We start from the raw sequence: 19,705 nt of genomic DNA on the forward strand, positions 1-19,705 counted from the left end.
TTATCGCAGGGCCCTGTCCCTAGCACAGGGCCCAGATCCTAGGGTTATCACAGACCTCGATCTCTACTGCTGCAATCGGCCCCTAGGGTTCTCAGAGGGCCCAGCCCTTCGGGATATTGCAAGGCCCAGCCCCTAGTGTTATCGCAGGGCCCAGTCCCTAGCGCAGGGTCCAGCTCCTAAGGTTATCACATGGCCCAGCCCCTAGGGTTATCGCAGGGCCTAGTCCCCAGCGCAGGGTCCAGCTCCTAGGGTTATCACAGGCCTCCGTTTCTACGCCAGAAATCGGCCCCTAGGGTTTTCGGAGGGCCCAGCCCTAGGGGATATCGCAGGGCCCACTCCCTAGCACAGGAGCAGCCCCTGGCGTTCTCCTATGGATCAGCCTCAAGGGTCCAGTACCCACGGTTATCTTCAGCCTCTGTCTCTATGGTAGGAACCGGAGTCTAGGGATATCGCAGAGCCCAGTCCCCATAGCTGGGTCAGGCTCCCAGGGTTCTCACGGGACCCAGTCCCTTGCACACGGCCCAGCCCCTTGAAGTAGCGCAGAACCCGGCGGCTAGTCCCTAGGGCACTAACAGGACCCGGCCTCCAGGGTTATCGCACGGCCAGTCCCTAGCGCGGCACCCAGCCCCTAAGGTTATTGCAGGGACGCTCATCTGAATAGGGGAGTGGTCGTGCACACGTCACTCCGCTCTGCGTTGGGCGTGTCATTGCTGGCAGAGACAACATTCACACACGGCCGGTGCACACGGAGCTGGCTCCCTTGGCATAGGGGGACGAAACACTCATACCGGAGATCTGCACCCGAGCCCAACCCGCCCGAGCCAGCCTGGCAGAGAACGAAGCCTGTGGAACGAGCGTGCTTCCGACCCCGGGCGAGAGGCACCCGTAGTCCCTAGCAAGGAGAGCGCGCTGGGCAGCCCTGGACGGACGGCTGGTGATGCTGGAGGGAGCTGCTGACTGTGGTGACAGGCAGCCTCGGAGCGGCGCCCGGTCCCGCACCCTTGTGAAGAAGACGGGGTGGGGGGTAAAGGACGAGTGAGGAGGAGACCGCCACTCCCGCACTCATGTGACCTGTGCTCCCCTCTGAGGCTGCGAGGAGCAGACATGGGGTGCTGAAGAGACAGCGCCCGCGCCATCCACGGAAAGAGCCTCGCTGGACGACGTGGTGCTGAAGAGACAGCTGTGCGCATCATTCGGACAGAGAGAGCTTCAAAGAACTTTCCACGGTGGTGCTGAAGAGACAGCTGCCAGCATCACTCAGACAGAGAGCTTCAAAGAGCTGCCCAGTGTGGTGCTGACGAGACAGCTTCCAGCATCATTCAGAGAGCTTCAAAGAGCCGCCCAGTGTGGTACTGAAGAGACAGCTGCCAGCATCGCCCACAGAAAGAACCTCATGAGACACTGTGGGGTCAAATGTCTCATTGTGCAATGAGGTGCTAAGTTTCAACTACTCTGAGACTGTAGGAATCGCCAAGCGGGACAGGCCTCTAAGCCCCCTTCCCTCGGAGCACCGCTCACTCTTTTACCCTTGCAATTTTCAGAGACTGGGATAGGCGTCCCTGAAAGGGACAGCTGCCTCCGCCCCATACCTTTCTTAACAGAACCAGGCACTGCTGGAAGAGAGCAGCTCTCAATACAGATTGAGGGCACCCGGCAGTGACGGAGGTGCTGCTAGGAGGGGCAAGATCCGCGGATCCCAATTGTAAGGGCACGTGACTGAAGTGGACCCCTTTACTGAACCTGCCAGTATTAGGACCTGTGATAGGTGTTCGGAAAGAGACGGCTGGTCCTCTGGGACTACACACACACCAGGTGCTAAGGGACAGCTCTCCCTCCCCTCTGAATGCCTCAGAAATGGAGCGACTTGAAGCAGAAGCAGGAGATACACTAATTATGCGCTGGGACATATGCTGTTGAAAGGAGGAGTCTCTTAGAACCACCAACAAAAGCATCTGTCGGCGCGGGATACTACAGCTGCAGTGCCACATGCAGGTCTCAGAAACAGAGCAGACTCTGTGGCACTGCGAGGATTGGGTATTCGTCTAGTGCTGCTGAAAGGAGGAGTCGGAAATCTTTCAGCACACCTAACAAGAGTACCCGTGGACATAGGTTCATCAAAGACCTGCTTCCCTTAGTCCCCGCATGCCTTTGAATTGGAGGGACCTAAAAGACCAGTCGAGGCTGCACAAAACAAATACTGGAATATGTTTTGCTGAAAATATGTTCTAAGAAGGGCCCGCGAGTCAAAAGTGCCTCCTAGAACCGGGCACAGGGAGAAGTTTCTGGAAGGGATAACTCCTAAAGCTGAACCAACCCGTCTCTCTTCTGAGACTGCAAGGATACTGAATCAACTTGTCTCTCTTCTGAAACTGCGGGGACTGGATACTGGAGCCAACAAACGTCCGGTGCTGTAACTAACCCTCCCCGTCTATAGTCCCCTCCCTCGGCCCATCCTCGTTCTCCCTGGCCCCTCCTTCTAGGTTTGTGTCTGCCCCGATCAGATACTTAATGGTCTACTGCTTAGAGCGATGCCCAGGGTGTAACTCCGAAGCAAGACATCACAAAACACTCTGGTGCTGAATAGACAGCCCCACTACCCCCGCGCCGCCCACAGAGAGAGATCATCACCGGGCGCAGTGGTGCTGAAGGGACAGTCCCCAATGCTGCCCACAGTGAGGGCTTCGAGCCGCGCAGTGGTGTGGAAAGGGGCTTAAAACGCCAATCGTTTTTCAGGTGCAGCTCAAAATCTCTGATCGCCTAGTGCTCAAGGGGTAGCTCCAAGCGTCGCTCGAGATGAAGAGACTCGTGTTATTGAAGGGACAGCTCTGAGCGCTGTTCAGAGAGAGATACGGAGACTTGTGGTGCTGAAGGGACAGCTCCAAGCAATGCTCAAAGAGAGTGGCTACAAGGATGCGTGGTGCTGAAGGGACAGCTCCTAACGCCGCTCTGAGAGCCTGCTGTAAGGCATTGTGGTGATGAAGGGACAGCTCCAAGCACTGATCTGAGAAACATACAGACATTTGTGGTGCTGAAGGGCCGGCTCCAAGAGTTGCTCGGCAGTGTTACGGGGAGGAGAGGTGCTGATTGGACAGCTCCTAACGCTTCTCCTGGAGCTAATCATAGGGTGGTGTGGTGATGAAGGGACAGCTCAAAGCACTGACCTGAGAGAGATACAGAGAATTGGGGGTGCTGAATGGACAGCTCCAGCGATGCCCGGACAGAGGGTTATAGGGAGGCGTGTTGCTGAAGGGACAGCTCCATAATTCGCTAAACGACAGGGCACAGGTCGTTGTGTCACTGAAGGGACAGCTCCACGTGCTGATCAGAGAGGACGAAAGAGACAGGGAGTTCTGGTGCTGAAGGAACAGTCCTATCCGTGTTAGACTGGGCACCGCAGAGCGTTGCGGTGCTGAAGGGAGAGTTCCAGGCTCCAATTGCACTTACTGCAGAAAGGTGGGAGCCTGGAACAACACACTGCCCACTTGAGAAGCCGAGGATCACACGGTTCTTTCCTGGCGACATTGGGTGACTCAATCCGAAAAATGGCCAGGTGAAAGTTCTGATATATAAACGACACTGTTTTCATGAACTGCCCTGGAATAATGTTTCCTTCACCACTCCTGTGCCCTTCTCACACCCTCAAGAATTTCTAATGTGATTTAAACGCGTGGAGAGGGTAGGAAGCGGCTGTTCCGTTGTCAGCAGAACAACCAGACTTTACAGTGCCACGATAACCTGAACTAGCTTTAGGCGCCTTCTGCCTGAAAAGGGTTGCTTGACCATAACATCATCATCATGATGGAAGTAGCTGATGGCGTTGACTTGGCAATATCTGCGAGTCTGCTATCAACTGAATACTGATGTACTGAGAGAACAGCCTCTTCGATTGGCCGACACCAGCCCCCTCATTCACGGGTCAGGAAGCAGGAGTCCCGTTTTCATTGCCACTTTCCAACTGCAGGGCAGAAGAGGAGAGACACTGTCTTCTCGCCTATCCCCTCCCAGCCCCTAGAGGGAGGCAGGGACAGCGCTCGTGCAGGGGGTCGGGGACAGATTTTGCCACCATGCTCGCTCTCCATCTCCTTTTACAAAAGCAGGGCACGAAGCGGCTTTGTTCCGAGAACAAAAGCCCTTTTCGCTGGCTCCGCGCGCTGCCCCCTTTCTAAGAACAGAAGATGGGAAGCCAGCTGGTGTGGTGACTGAGCGGTTCCTCCAGGCGAAGAGGGGTAACCCACAAAGAATACCTGGCCCCATAGCACGCTGTACTGAGCAAGCATTTCGAGTGCTCGGAAGGGACATTCTACAGCCCACCCCCACCCCCTGCAGGCCTGCGTGGTGCAGGCGCCGGACAGGGAAGGCGGCCCTCCTCGGCTCTTGACACCACTACATGGAGCAGGCATTGAACATTTAAGAAGAGGCAGTCCGCACTCATCCCCGCCCCTTATAAGCCCTGCATGGAGCAGGCACTGAACATCTAGGAAGGGGCCGCTCGCACCTCAACCCCACTCCTTGGCAGGCATTGAGAAGAGCGAGTGCCCGCTGTCCTGCCTCTTTGAATGAAGCCTGCAGTGAACCCCGAGAGGGGCACATGCCCCCATCGCTACCCCTGGTGGATACAATGATTGACTCTTGCATTGATTGACTAGCGCATTCTATTGTGATAACATCTCCCAAAAGGCACTGCTCCCGGAAATAATTACTCTCCGCGAAAGAAAACAAATAGGAGACCACGCAGCTGTGAACACCCAGGGCTCCCCGCAGCTCTTCTTTTCTGACGGCCAGGGCGACTCACAACTGAACCGCTTCTTGCCGCTTTGGAGACAGGTCGCATTTCCCGTCGCAAGGGAACCTCTGCAGGATGAGAGGTTGAGTCAGCCATCTCTGGATTCGAATTAGTGAGTTTGCACACCGATCTCAGCAGCTGTTGACCAACCCTCTGAGATATTTTACTCGAAACGTCACTGTGAACCCCTAACTCCTTACAAAAGGTGTGCCACCTTTAAGGAAAAGGGGGCAGGAGGTCGGATCAGGTACAGTGGTCGTGGTTTGATGTGGTCTCACTTTCCACCTGTCGTTCCTTGCCAGCCCCGTTCCACCCTCCTCTGGCATTAGTCCTGGTAATACAAACCCACCCCGTGAGGTCCCTGGCGCTTCCACCTGCGGTGCTTTGTCGGCCCCTGGTCACCACACTCCAACCATAGTCCAGGGATCCCTCCTGCACCTTCGACCAGACCCCGACCTTTATCGCACACCTACGGTCCCGGGAAGTTTTCACTGACAGTCTCCCCCACGAGCTCCAGGCGCCTATCCTTCACCCACGTCCTGGGACTTTCCACAGTAGCCCTTGGCTGCCTCCAACTTCCATCTTCCACCATTGGTCTCGGGAGCCCATCTGCCTGCTGTTGCCAGGTCTGGGCCCTCACCCACACCTGAGGTCCGGTGAGCCTTCATCCTTCAATCGTGGTCCTGGAAGTCTCCCTTTGCACCCACCCTATTGGCAGCTCCTCGTCCCCTACCCCCATCAGAAGTCCTGGGAGCCTTCACCGTTCACACGTGCTCCTGGAAGCCTCTCTCTGCACCACCCTGTTGACAGCCCCTCGCCCCCACCCCCATAGGAGGTCCTGGGAGCCTTCACCCTTCACGCGTACTCCTGGAAGCCTCTCTCTGCACCACCCTGTTGGCAGCCCATCAGCCCACCCGAGATCCTGGGAGCCGGTGTCAATGCTCCCGCGAGACGGCTGCTCCTTGACGCCCTATGCCCCCGGCTCCCATGGCGGTGGCCCGGAAGATCAAAACCTTGCTGACCGTGAACATCCTGGTCTTCGTGGGCATCATCCTGTTCTCGGTGTACTGCCGCATCCAGGACCGCTCCCAGGAGCTGGTGCAGATCGTCAGGAGCTCGGACCGCCGGGTGCGGAGCCGCAACGCCAAGGTGGGCCCGCTCCTTGACCGAGAGTCCATCCTGCAACGGCTGGACCACCTGGAGGAGGTGGTCTACAACCAGCTCAACGGTGAGTGCCTTGACCCAACAAGTTACCTCAATGTCCAGTGCCTAATGCTTTTAATAGTGATTTTCAGCTTATCCCCCCCAAGTTCCCATTTTTGGCTAGTAAGGGCAATTTTATTGAGTTGCACAAGATCACTCATGGCCTTCCTGTGGAGGCGCCGGCTTTAACGTTACATTTACTGGTTCTGCAGCCAGCAGTTTCACGAGACCGCATCCTGCTGACCCTCTGAACTTGGTTGATAGGTAGATGGGGTGAGGCCAGGGTCTGGAGTACACGGGGAACAACCTTTACAACGCAACTTTTACAACGCACTACCTTTACAACGCATTTTTTACAACGCATAATCCATTACAACGCATGACATTACAACGCATGACACTACAACGCATTTTTAAAAACTACCTTTACAACGCATTCCATTACAACGCATACTACCATTACAACGCATACCATTACAACGCATAATATTACACTACACTATCCAACACTTACCCTACTGTTGACCCCATGGAGTTAGAATAGTAATTTTTACCCCTATACTATCCAACACTTACCCTACTGTTGCACCCCCTGGAGTTAGAATAGTAATTTTTACCCCTATACTATCCAACACTTACCCTACTGTTGCACCCCCTGGAGTTAGAATAGTAATTTTTACCCCTATACTATCCAACACTTACCCTACTGTTGCACCCCCTGGAGTTAGAATAGTAATTTTTACCCCTATACTATCCAACACTTACCCTACTGTTGCACCCCCTGGAGTTAGAATAGTCATTTTAACCCCTATACTATCCAACACTTACCCCACTGTTGCACCCCCTGGAGTTAGAATAGTAATTCTTACCCCTATACTATCCAACACTTACCCTACTGTTGCACCCCGTGGAGTTAGAATAGTAATATTTACCCCTATACTATCCAACACTTACCCTACTGTTGCACCCCCTGGAGTTAGAAAAGTAACTTTTACCCCTATACTATCTAATACTTACCTTAAATGCAATTTAATATTATGCGTTGTAATGGTATGCGTTGTAAAGGTAGTATGCGTTGTAATGGAAATGCGTTGTAAAGGTAGTTTTTAAAAATGCGTTGTAGTGTCATGCGTTGTAATGTCATGCGTTGTAATGGATTATGCGTTGTAAAAAATGCGTTGTAAGTGCATGCGTTGTAAAAGTGTGCGTTGTAACGACATACATCCTGAGTCCACGTATGCTCTGACTAGAGACCAGTGGCACTGTGGCCTAGTGGTTTGAAGATACAGAGTAATGAAGCTTTCAACCTCGAGGCCCCCTGTGCAAGACCTGCCACAATGTGTGACAGTGATAGAAAGCAATACTGTGACAAAACGCCGTAACAGTTGTCACCATTGTTAAAGTGAGCGCATTCATTAAAGGTACCCGACACCTGCCATCCTTCACCATACCACAACACAGATTGTCCTGTTGCCCCCACAAAAAAAACTCTCATGACCCTGCGTGCCCAATGCCCTCAGAAGTCCTCATATGTGACTCGTAAGTGCGTTAAAAGAACCTAGAATATAAAAGTAACATCTCTGTATAGCTATCAGAGTCGCAGTACAGAGGCCTAATACGGAATGAGCAGGGAGACATGTCTACCTTCCTGCACACATTTCTCAGTGGGCTCATGCCAATCGCGGGGCAGGGAGGAGAGTCTACTCTACTGGAAAGGCTCACTCTCTACCCAACTATCTCAGGAGCGCTAGAAGGTGCCGAAGAAAATATCGCGCACTCCGTGGCACCCGCTAGAGCTACAGAGGGTGGGAGCAAATCTCTTTCGCGCCCGGAATCAAGTTTCATTGCATGAGTAGCTTTTTGCGTGCGGTATTGTTTACTAACTTGTTATGTACAACATTAAAAGATACATACACAATATGTATGTATGTATGTATGTATGCATGTATGTATGTATGTATGTATGTATGTATGCATGCATGTATGTATGTATGTATGTATATAATGTATTTCCAGCTAGAATCTTTGGAGCCAGTGAGAGTAAGCTGGGCTGTAGGGGGTTAATGCACTGTGACCTAGTGTTCCTTAAAGAGGTGAGTTTTTAAGATCAGATCAGAGTCTACTTTCCACATAGCGCCCACTGTCAGCAGAATCAGGGGCCGTCCCGCTGGTTCGGGAAGATATAGGGAATCAGATTTTACGTGATCTATGTCATCTTCTCATGTTGTCGAGTTTTACATCACATGATGTGATTTGTTGACTATGATGAGACAACATTTCAGACAATTTGAATACTGTGTTTAATTTCTGAGGGAAGGTGTCGTGTGTGGTATAATATATGGGATAAAGTACCCACTGTCATACATTATAAGGATATTATGGGTCACAGACAGTGATATAGATGAATGAGACCAAAAGCAGAGTTCCTTTACAAGGTCATGGAACTCTGAGGTGGCTTGCAATATCCTTTTAATATACAGCAGAGGGTATTTTATTCCTTATAATTCAGGGCCACACAATAGCCATTCCCATAAACTGCTTAAATCTTTGGTGTCTTGCTCTTTCAGAGGAAAGAGAGAGTATATTTGAAGAAATGAAGGATGAAAGCGCTAGCTTTATCGTTTAATTGAACACACCGAAAAGCATTACTACAGAGCTTAATATCGGAAAAAAATGCTGATGCCCAGAATGTGTAGCAACATGTGGAGAGCCTATGTTTCCTATAATGACCGATCACTTGCATTAAATAAATGCGTTGCCATAAATATCTACTTTCTGCTGACCATTGTTCATAAAAAAACAACAAAAAAAATGAAGAAGGAAAATCCAATTCTCATTTTTGGTTATTTACCCAACCGCTGTAATACTGTGTGACCTGCCTTTCACCTTAGATGGTGCTTCTGGCTGCAGCCATTATGACATCACAACTCAGCTGTAATAACCTATTACAGTTGAACAGCTATGCCATTTCGTTATTACAGGTGGCGAGAGTCCTTACAGCTCACCTGTTATCTGCTCGCCTGTTACAAGGAAATGAGAGAAAGGCTTTAATAAAGGGATTCTGGGCTACCATGCAATATAGATAATTAAAACGCATTGGATCCACAGTTTCAGAGTCCTCGTCCCAGCGGTGCTGCAAACCTTGCTTTTCATCTGGTCGGACTCTCCAGAGGAGCCAGAACTTGTGAAGCATTCCTAGCGGGCTACAAAGGTAGATCGGGTGGTTTCAGCACCTGCTGTGCAGAGATAGTAGTAACACACTGTTATTTACAACAGATCTGCAGTATAAAGGTCTGTACAAAAAACAACTATACAATGATCTGTGTTTGAATATTCGAAGGGTCTGCTGCTCACTCAACTTCAGTTTGGTAAAATGAGTGCTGTTGAGTTTGGTAACAATATAAAATGATGTAAGCACCGAAACAACCCTTTTGTGGTGTGAGGCATATTATTGATCAATTATTGTAGCCTTAAAATACAGATAATTGCAATTCATAGGATTACAGTCTTTGAGGGTGGAGCTGTGTGAAAAGATGGGCAGTAATTGATAATAGCCTGCTGTACGACTCAGCCAATCGGAAGGCTCAGAAGAATAGTAGCTCTCACTGGGTTTTGTGGCAGGGACATGAAGCAGACAGAAGTCCTATTTCTTGCCTGTGTTGGGTGAGACGAGGGGCTGCATGCGAATGTCCTTTTGCTCACATGCTTCAGCCGTTAGTAGCCCTCACTACCTATGAAACTCTGCTCCTACCCATGACGGAGGAGTAGGAAAATACTAAGGGTGGGAGGAACTGCTGGAGTTTCACTCAGCGAAATTCCGCAGAGTTACATGAAAACTCTGAGAGATTTCACAGAGTTCTGCAAATGGATGGAATTCGACACTTTGCGCTGGTCGCGCTGATCTTTAGCACTGGGAACTCATTCTGTACTGAAAAATCAGCGCAAACAGCACCACTTCAGAGGGCATTGCTTCTCGAGTTAATTTTGCTGGCGCTTGAGTAGATTTTCTGCACGCGCAGCAGCTTTCTGACCATGAGCAACTGCCTACGCTGGGGAAATCTCGCCGGGTGCCCTACTAGTGACCAAAAGTCACAATAGGGGACGCCAAATTCGCACATGCTTGCCAAGTTTCTCTTGACGAGCCATGCTTAAGAAAAAACTCAGGGCGAAAAAGCAAAAGACACACAATTGATGGACAGAATGCAGAATCAAAACATTCACCGCCAGTCAAGAGATCTGGGTTAAATCCATCATTCTTTTGCTCACCATGCCACCCCAGTTTAGACCTGGCCATATGCAAATCAGCCTTGACCCTGTGCCTCATGGGAACAGTCCAGCCCGAACTGCCAAGCCAGGTCCTCCCTGGACTGGAAACAAGCATCCTAGGACCGGTTTCGGGGTTTCACCCCTATTCAGCCAGGATAGCTTGATTCTAGTGGCACAGTGAGCCCAGGACCCACGTCTGGGCATACCTGGCGCAGTTAGGGCAAGAAAGCAAAAGACTCACAATTGATGGATGGAATGCAGGACACATCAAAACATTCACCCCCAGTCAAGAGATCTGGGTGAGCAAAAAAACGATGGATTTAGGCCCAGATCTCTGTACTGGGGTGAATGTATGACATTGTTCTGCATTCTGGTTATCAACTGTTGTTTTTGCATTTGTCACCCTGAGTGGGACGGGTATACCCAGACGTGAGTCCCGTGCTCTCCATGCCACTGGAATCAAGCTATCCTGGCTGAAGAGGGGTGAAACCCTGAAACCGGTCCTAGAATGCTTGTTTCCAGTCCAGGGAGGACCTGGTTTGGCAGTTCGGGCTGGACTGTTCCCATGAGGCACAGGGTCAAGACTGATTTGCATATGGCTGGGTTCAAACTGGAATGGCATGGTGAGCAAAAACACAATGGATTTAGGCCCAGATCTCTGTACTGGGGTGAATGTATGGCATTGTTCTGCATTCTGTCCATCAACTGTTGTTTTTGCATAAGAAAAAACTCAGGCATACGGCTGTTGGCAGAATTTGGCCGGAACTCCACATTACACATGGCCAAAACCTTGCCAACTTCGCCGGGCGGGCAGAATTTATCACCCACTCCTAGAAAGTAGCAGCAGTTAATGCCCTCTACTGAAATTGTCAGTGCCCTCAGCATTATAAATACTTGTATTTGAAAAACTCTGGAACAAAACGACATTTTGAGAGAACAGGTGATTCCTTTCTGTCCGAGTGCTAGACTTCAGCCTTTAACTTTCAGAAGCCAGTCATTAAAGCATGGAGGCAATCAGTGCCAGAGCCTGTCACCAAATAAGACATTCATTGAACAGAGGAGGCACTTGGGGGCATATTTACAAAGAAAGTGGCGGAGCGTGTTGTTAAGCCTCGAAGGCTAACGACACGCTCCGGCACATTAGAAACGCAGGGCTGCACCATATTCACAAGAATATGGTGCAGCTCTGCGTTTCCCCCTGCGCTGGCGATAACTTCATCTGCCTAGGACCAACGCAGGCACCCTTGCACCATAGTGTTCCTACACATAAACAATCATAGGCAATTTGCTCTTTCTATGTGTACTGCACAAGGCAGCACACATGAAAACAGCAAAAATGAGGAGAAATAAAGCATTTCTCCTCGTTTCACCTGTTTGCGATCAGGTTTTCCCTGGTCTTCATGTTGGCGCTGCCTCCTATTTACGCAGCTCTTGTAAATAGGAGGCAGCATCAAAATCAATGGGTGTTGCGGTGGAACGCCCACCATAACACCCATTGCTCTCCCCTTTCACGCTAAATACAGCGTGAAAGGGTGCCTTATTTACAAGGCAGCGTTGAGCCACGTTAATTGGCTTAACGCTGCCTTGTAAATAAGGCAAAGGTCCTATCGCCATCACAACGTCACTAAAATTGACGCTGTGGTGGCAATCGGGGCTTGTAAATATGCGCCTTGTTGCCAGAGCTAGTTAGCGAATATGCCATTCATTAAACCTAGGTGGCGATCAGTGCCAGAGCCAGTCTCTAGACGAGCCATTCGTTAAACCAAGGAGTCACTCAGTGCCAGAACCAGTCACTAAATATGCTTTATTGTGCGTTGCCCTCTCTACATGTAATCATTTTACGTATTGGACTTTCAGAGGTGGACTGACTCCACCCTGTCCCTCCCGGCCTTCTACAGGTACCAACTTGTAACCCTATCGCTCCTGCCTCTATGGGTCAACCCTAAAGTAACCAGATGACTCCAGGTCATTGCAGGCACCAGTCCCTGCCCTGGGTTTCCTTTTTATCACCCTAAGGCAGCCTCTGAGTTCTAATATTGGTTCATTCAAGTGAAGTGGAGGCTGCAGAGCAAAGGCCATGACCGGAAAGATGCAATAGTGAGCATCAGCAGAGGTGTGCGTGCACAAGAGCGGTGCAGTGAAGAGATACGTGCACGGGTGACCGGTTGGGTAGAGATGCAGAGGAGTGGTGGAGGGGGAGGCGCAGAGTTGCAGGTCAGGTTTTGCCATAAGGGAGTGATGGGGAGAGATCTAAGAAGGGGAACGTGTGAGAGAAATGAGCCAGAGCTGGCAGTGGAATCGAGCACAGAGCGCTGGGGAGAAGTGCGTGGGGAGGTTCTGTTGAGAGGGCCAAGAGGACACATGTAAGTGCTACATACAGGTGCAATCCTGATTTTCACCTCTAAAGGAGGTCATGTCTGACGTATGCAGGCAGTCCTGGCTTTTCGTTAGTGAACAGCACATTGCATTCTGGGAATTGTAGTTTTGTAAACGATAGGGTGAAACATCCCCGTATGCAAAGTGAGGTGGCCAAAAGTCAGGACTGGTTGAAGAGGTGATGCATGACAAGATGCCGCCTGGCATCTATGTATAAATATGTGAAATAAGTTAGTTGGTTCTTATCTGCACACTGCAATATGTGGTGGGCCTGTGTGTGCCCTATTACCCACCAAACCTTCACAAAAGAGACGCAGAGTGGAGGTTCCACGTTGTGGGCCCACTAGCACCAGTTCACCAAGATGCATTCTGGTCCTTGCAGTTCATGGTGGTTTAAGTGCTCACAAGCAGAAAGAGTTTGCATCAGTCTTAGTGCAGCCAGTGCTGGAAACCTCTGGACAAGTATATCTTGGTAATTTCCGGTCAGCTGCAGAGAGTGGCCATTTAGGTCTGAGTGGTTGAAATGCACGACCTATTACTCACATCCAGAAAAAGAATAGGCGTGTGCCTCGAGGGGGAGGTTAATGAATAATAATAAATAACAATATATGGCATATACAGTGCCTGGTTACACCAGATGGTGTGTCCCTGCGCTGAGACCAGGAACCAATAGAGAGAGCAAATTATTGATGAGCCAGACAGAGACGATGTAGAGGAAAGTCATTAGGAAGAGGGGAAAAGCCAGGTTTTCAGTTTCCATCTGAAAAGTTTCTCAGAAGGTTCCGCTCTCAAACCGTGGGGGAGAGAGTTCCAGATTTTGGAAGCCTGAAAGAAGGAGTGAGCCCCTAGTCTGGCTTTGAATGCCGTAGGCACCCTGGCTAGTTTCGCTGTAGAAGATCTAAGAGCGCGACAGAGGACATAAGGTTGAAGCAAGGAGCGAAGATATTTAGGACTTTGCTAGTCAAGAATGTGACCAAAGAAGCACATGGCTTTGAACTCAATTCTTTTAGCAACTGGGAGCCAGTGAAGTTGTTTAAGGGCTGTCCAGACGGAAGATCTTCTAGAAAGATTGACTATTAGCCAAGCTGCTGTGTTTTGTACTCTCTGAAGCAATGTCCAGGCTGCCTATAGTAGCCCCCAGATACAGGACATTACAATAGTCTAGTTGAGAGGTAATAAGGGCATGGACAATAGTTTTTCATGATTTAATCGGGATTAGATACAAGATTTTCCTAAGGGCCTTCATGGTACCACAAAACATTTGCCCGCAGTGCTCCTGGTCTGATCGTCAAAGGTAAGTTTGGAGCTGAACCATACTGACTTTGTGTTTGGGCTCCAGGTGCTGGCCAAGGGGTCAGGCCACCAGGCTGAGGTCCAGATCGAGGGAGCGCTGCCAACTATCAGGAGTTCAGTTTTATTAGCGTTCAATTTCAGGCAGCTATCAGCCATCCAAGTAGCGACCTCTGTCAAGCAGGATTTGAGTTGATTCGCTGAGTTTCCTTCAGATTCCGAGAGCGTGACAATGAGTTGGGTGTCGTCAGCATTCAACACCAATTGAACCTTAGGTCTGTCAATAATTTCTGCTAATGGGCAGCGGTATTTATTAAACAGAATAGGGCTCAGAATGGAACCCTGTGGAACACCCTGGGCAAAGTTAAAATCTCAGAATCACAGGGTTTTTATATAACCTGAAAGGTCCAATCCTGGAGAAAGGATTTAAACCATTTAAGCACCTTTACGCCTACCCCGCTCTCCCATAGTCTCTGAATTTGAAGGCCATGGGAGACGGTGTCGAAAACTGTGCTCAGATCCAGCAGTATTAGGGCAAAGGTCTGACCTTTGTCAGCATTCTGTCTGAGAGTTCCCCCAAAGAGGAGTAGGGCCGACTCAATAGAGTGATTTGCCCTAAAGCCGGATTGAGAGAAGTGGAGCACTTCTTTAGATTCAATAAAAACGGTCCGCAACTTATTCGCATGTTTTTCTCGAATTTTTGTGCAAAAAGGCGGAAGAGATATAGGTCTAAGGTTCTCCAAGATTGAAGGATCCAGCAAGAGTTTTTTTTACAAATAGGGAGCGCCATATCATGTTCCCATTTTTGGGGAACTGAGCCTGAGATAATGGACAAAATAATAAGTCTTTTTAGATGACGGAGGATGACTGCTGAGCCCAGGTGAAGAATTTGAGGCGGGGCAGGATCAAGAAGAGAACCTGACTTGATTATCAGGAAGAAAGAATGGAGTTCTTCAAGAGAAGGGATGTCAAGAGAGACTGACCATTGCGCCGGGGTTGTCCATGACTGATGGAAAGCCTGCCTGCTGGACGGCAGTAGGAAACGTATCATAAATCTTGGCAACTTTAGAGAAGAAAAAAAGCTGTTACACTGCAGTTTTCCATGGACGGGTCGCTATAGTAGAAACTCATTGAAGAGAGGAGAAGGATTTAAGTAGGGAGAAGAGTTCTTTGGTGGGTCTGACCGCTGAGTTAATTTTCTGGGCATAGATCTCTGTGCCAACTTCTAACGAACTTGTGGTACTGTTTCAACGCTAGTTTGTGACGAGAGTGACTAATCAGGCTGTAATCTTTCTGCCACTCTCGTTTGAGGTGTTTGCAATGTTTCTAAGCTGCCGCTAACTGTTCATTAAACCACGGTGCAGAATGGAGAATTCAGGAATTGAGTCTGGAGGACAAGGAAGCTATACCATCAAGAGCCGCGGTTAGCCAAGAGTCAAGTGTGTGAGCTGCAAGGTCTAAGTTAATGTCTTCATTAATTTTGGGAGTGGACGCAGCCAGGGCTGTAGAAAAGCTCTCAGAGTTTACCTCGGCCCATTTTCTGGAGAGGAGGGTCTGGCATATGTGAGCACCGGGTGCTGGTATAGTTGAAGGTAAAAAGAAGGGGATCAAGTACTTATCCGACCAGGGCAGACTGATGGGAGTCCACTAAGAGAGATGGAACATTGGAGAAAATGGTGTCTAACGTATGCCCTTTGGCGTGCATGGGTTTGGATATTTGGAGCAGGTGAAGGGTTTTGACATCTCAAATTAAGAAGGTCGCTCCCGGGCAATCGGTGGCTTCCAAATGAAGATTAGGATTACCAAGCGCTAGTGCCTTGTTGTGGCGTAGAGATAATTGAGTAATGCCATTTGCTATGGTTGAGATGAATGTGTTGCCAGTCCAGGAGGGCGATAAATGAGAAGTCCCGTGAAGGTATTATGGCCTGAAAGAGTCAGTGAGAGTTGAGCTGCCTCACAGTCCGGTATATTCACCTCATTAAAGGTGCGCTTGAGAGTGAGTTTGAAAATGATAGCGATGCCACCTGCTCGCTGGGAGTCCCAATCGCGTCTGACTATTCCATAGCCCTGTCAGCAGTGCATCTAGGATGTCAGGCACCGAGGCATCTGAGAGCCATGTTTCCATAAGGAATAAAACATTGGGAAGCCTGTCCCTCAACATATTAAAGATTTCTTGCTTGTGTTTAGGTAGCGAGCGACACTTGATGGAGGGACACTCAAAGTAACTATGAGGAGTCTCATTGTGCCTCTGGTAGCCTTTAAAGTTGGACTCTAGAGAGAATTTGCAGTGTTTACATTTCAAAAGGGGGTCGCCTCCCCGCATGGACTTTGTACATTCGCTCCAGGAAGAAGAGCTAGATCCTTGAGGTCACTGGTGGAGTAATGCTCTCGATGGAGGTTGAAACGGACAGATGTTCTGGCCCCAGGCCCCAGAACGCCACGGACGGGTGCAGACGGGCTTGCCTTTGGCGCACCTTCGGCACGTCAGCTATAGTCAAGTAGGCCACCTCGGTAGAGGTGTGAGAGTTCACCAGCCAATCTGGAGAGAAAGGGGCAAGCAAAACAAACGGGTTAAGTGAAGCCCTCTTGGGGTCTTTCCGTTCCTTGGTATTCAAAGAGTAGACGATGGGGCCAGTGTGTGGGGTCAAAACTTGCCATTGTATGGGGAATGTGGAAATCATGTGAAAATAATAATACGCCTAATATCCCCGGTAAATTAAATTTGAGAAAAAGGGCCAAAATGATAATAATATGTTCTCACTATCATCCCAAATGTTCACTATTAGGATCATGGTGAGAATTGTACGGGTGATTGATGGCTTTGCCCCCACGATGAGTGGGCAACAATGAACATTCAAAGGTTGGTTTCTTTATCACAATTCATATATGCAGTGTGCAGCATTTCAACACAGCTGAACACATGATGAGATGAAAGGGGAGCATGTTAAATAAAACTATGCTGTGTGTTGTTTTTTTCTTATCAAGAAGCCCAGAAGGTTGAAATATATGTGGAGACAAACATTGAGTGAATGAGGGAATATATTGTTCACGGATTAGGTAAGTGAGGGGGTGCTTGCAGGTGTGGTGGTTCAGTGACAGGTTGCAGGGAGTGGGGGAAGGACTCTGTCTTTGCTGCGTACGTGCTCCATTTGCAAATGTTCCTTCTGTCTTATTTTGAATGCAAAGAAGGTTGTCGCTCAGTATTTCAACGTCCCTGAAGATGCTGAAAGGTGTGACCTGACAGGTCCGAGTCAGACATTTTTCAATGCGTGATTGGAATGTGTCTTTTTTCCCTTTCTATTGTGAGTTCCTCCCCCCGCCTGGCCCACTGCTGCTAAACACAGACTGGCACAGGGAATGGAGGGGCACCTCTCCCGGCTGTGCCAAGCGCTGAGTCACTCTCTGGCCTTGACGCGGCGCTTCATCTCAGACGACCCAGTTGATCTGCGCGGCTGGGATTGAAATCCCAGCTCTGGAATGTGCCCCGGGGACGTGCCCGGCGCAGGCTGGCTCTGAGCATCGATACGTGCCGGACAGGCTGGTAGAGAGGAGCAGAGACAGCATGCCACGCGCTGGAGGGAGAGCATGAGGGAGGGCGGGAGGGAAGTGACGGAGGAAGGGAGCGGGTGGTGAGGTGAGCGAGGTAGAGACAGGAGGGGTCAAAGGGCCCATAGGGGAAATGAATGAGGTGGTGGAGGAGGGAATAACATATTGAAGGAGGGAGGAATGCCCACTGAAGGAAAACGCAACGGAGTGAATTAGCTGATGAGAGAGGAAGAAAAGGCCAATGAAGGGAATGAGCTAGTGAGGGAGGAAGGGAAATATTGACAGAGGGAATAAACTAGTGAGGGAGGAAGGACAAGTCAATGGCGTGAATGAGCTAGTGAGGGAGGAGGGAAAGGTCAATGGGGGGGGGTGGGGGGGTGAAGGAGCAAGGAAGGAAAGCCCACCTGAGGGAATAAGCTAGTGAGGAAGGAAGGGAGAGACTGATGGTGGGGATAAACTAGTGAGGAAGGAAAGGTCGACAGAGGGAATAAGCTAGTGAGGGAGGAAGAACGGTCAATGGAGAAAATGAACTAGTGAGGGGGCAGAAGGTCAACTGAGTGAATGAGCAAGTGAGGGGGCAAGGAACGGTCAATGGAGGGAATTAACTAGTGAGGGGGCAGGAAGGTCAACTGATTAAATGTGCTAACCAGAGAGGAAGGAACGGTCAACAGAGGGAATGAGCTAGTGAGAGAGGAAGGAAGGGTCAACAGAGGGAATGAGCTAGTGAGAGAGGAAGGAAAAGTCAACTGAAGGAATGACCTAGTGAGGGAGGTAAGAAAGGTCAATGAAGGGAATGAGCTAGTGAGGAAAGAATGTAAGCTAACTGAGGGAATGATCTAGTGAGGGAAGAAGGAAAAGTCAACAGAGTGAATGAGTTAATAATGGAGGAAGAAGAGGTCAATAGAGGGGATGAGCAAGTGAGGGGGAAGGAAAGGCCAACTGAGGGAATGAGCCAGTGAAGGAGAAAGGAACAGTCAATGGAGGGAATCAGCTAGTGAGGGAGGAAGGAAAGGTCAAAGGACGGAATGAGTCATTGAGGGAGGAAGGAAAGATCAATGGAGGGAATGAGCTATTGAGGGTGGAAGGAAAGGACAATGGAGCGAATGAGCTATTGAGGGAGGAAGGAAAGGACAATGGAGGGAATGAGCTATTGAGGGAGGAAGGAAAGGTCAATGGAGGGAATGAGCTATTGAGGGAGGAAGGAAAGGACAATGGAGGGAATGAGCTATTGAGGGTGGAAGGAAAGGACAATGGAGCGAATGAGCTATTGAGGGAGTAAGGAAAGGTCAATGGAGGGAATGAGCTAGTGAGGGAGGAAAGAAAGGTCAAAGGACGGAATGAGTCATTAAGGGAGGAAGGAAAGATCAATGGAGGGAATGAGCTATTGAGGGTGGAAGGAAAGGACAATGGAGCGAATGAGCTATTGAGGGAGGAAGGAAAGGTCAATGGAGCGAATGGGCTATTGAGGGAGTAAGGAAAGGTCAATGGAGGGAATCAGCTAGTGAGGGAGGAAGGAAAGGTCAAAGGACGGAATGAGTCATTGAGGGAGGAAGGAAAGATCAATGGAGGGAATGAGCTATTGAGGGTGGAAGGAAAGGACAATGGAGCGAATGAGCTATTGAGGGAGTAAGGAAAGGTCAATGGAGGGAATGAGCTAGTGAGGGAGGAAAGAAAGGTCAAAGGACGGAATGAGTCATTAAGGGAGGAAGGAAAGATCAATGAAGGGAATAAGCTATTGAGGGTGGAAGGAAAGGACAATGGAGCGATTGAGCTATTGAGCAAAGAAGGAAAGGTCAATGGAGGGAATGAGCTATTGAGGGAGGAAGGAAAGGACAATGGAGGGAATGAGCTATTGAGGGTGGAAGGAAAGGACAATGGAGCGAATGAGCTATTGAGGGAGTAAGGAAAGGTCAATGGAGGGAATGAGCTAGTGAGGGAGGAAAGAAAGGTCAAAGGACGGAATGAGTCATTAAGGGAGGAAGGAAAGATCAATGGAGGGAATGAGCTATTGAGGGTGGAAGGAAAGGACAATGGAGCGAATGAGCTATTGAGGGAGGAAGGAAAGGTCAATGGAGCGAATGGGCTATTGAGGGAGTAAGGAAAGGTCAATGGAGGGAATCAGCTAGTGAGGGAGGAAGGAAAGGTCAAAGGACGGAATGAGTCATTGAGGGAGGAAGGAAAGATCAAGGAGGGAATGAGCTATTGAGGGTGGAAGGAAAGGACAATGGAGCGAATGAGCTA

The 19,705-nt window shown here is 49.6% G+C and overlaps 1 protein-coding gene across 2 annotated transcripts in view; it reads left to right on the forward strand.

The window, feature by feature from the left end:
* The first annotated feature begins 730 nt into the window (after positions 1 to 730).
* GALNT9 (polypeptide N-acetylgalactosaminyltransferase 9) overlaps positions 731 to 19,705 on the forward strand; it is a 763,825-nt gene continuing 744,850 nt past the window's right edge. For both annotated transcript variants that reach the window (XM_085633497.1, XM_085633498.1), the window contains exon 1: positions 731 to 6,011. In XM_085633497.1, the coding sequence (XP_085489623.1) occupies positions 5,756 to 6,011 (256 nt within the window). In that variant the 5' untranslated portion in view covers positions 731 to 5,755. The remainder of the gene's footprint in view (positions 6,012 to 19,705) is intronic.

The sequence above is a fragment of the Triturus cristatus genome, chromosome 11 (genome assembly GCF_964204655.1).
Source record: "Triturus cristatus chromosome 11, aTriCri1.1, whole genome shotgun sequence".
Lineage (NCBI taxonomy): Eukaryota > Metazoa > Chordata > Amphibia > Caudata > Salamandridae > Triturus > Triturus cristatus.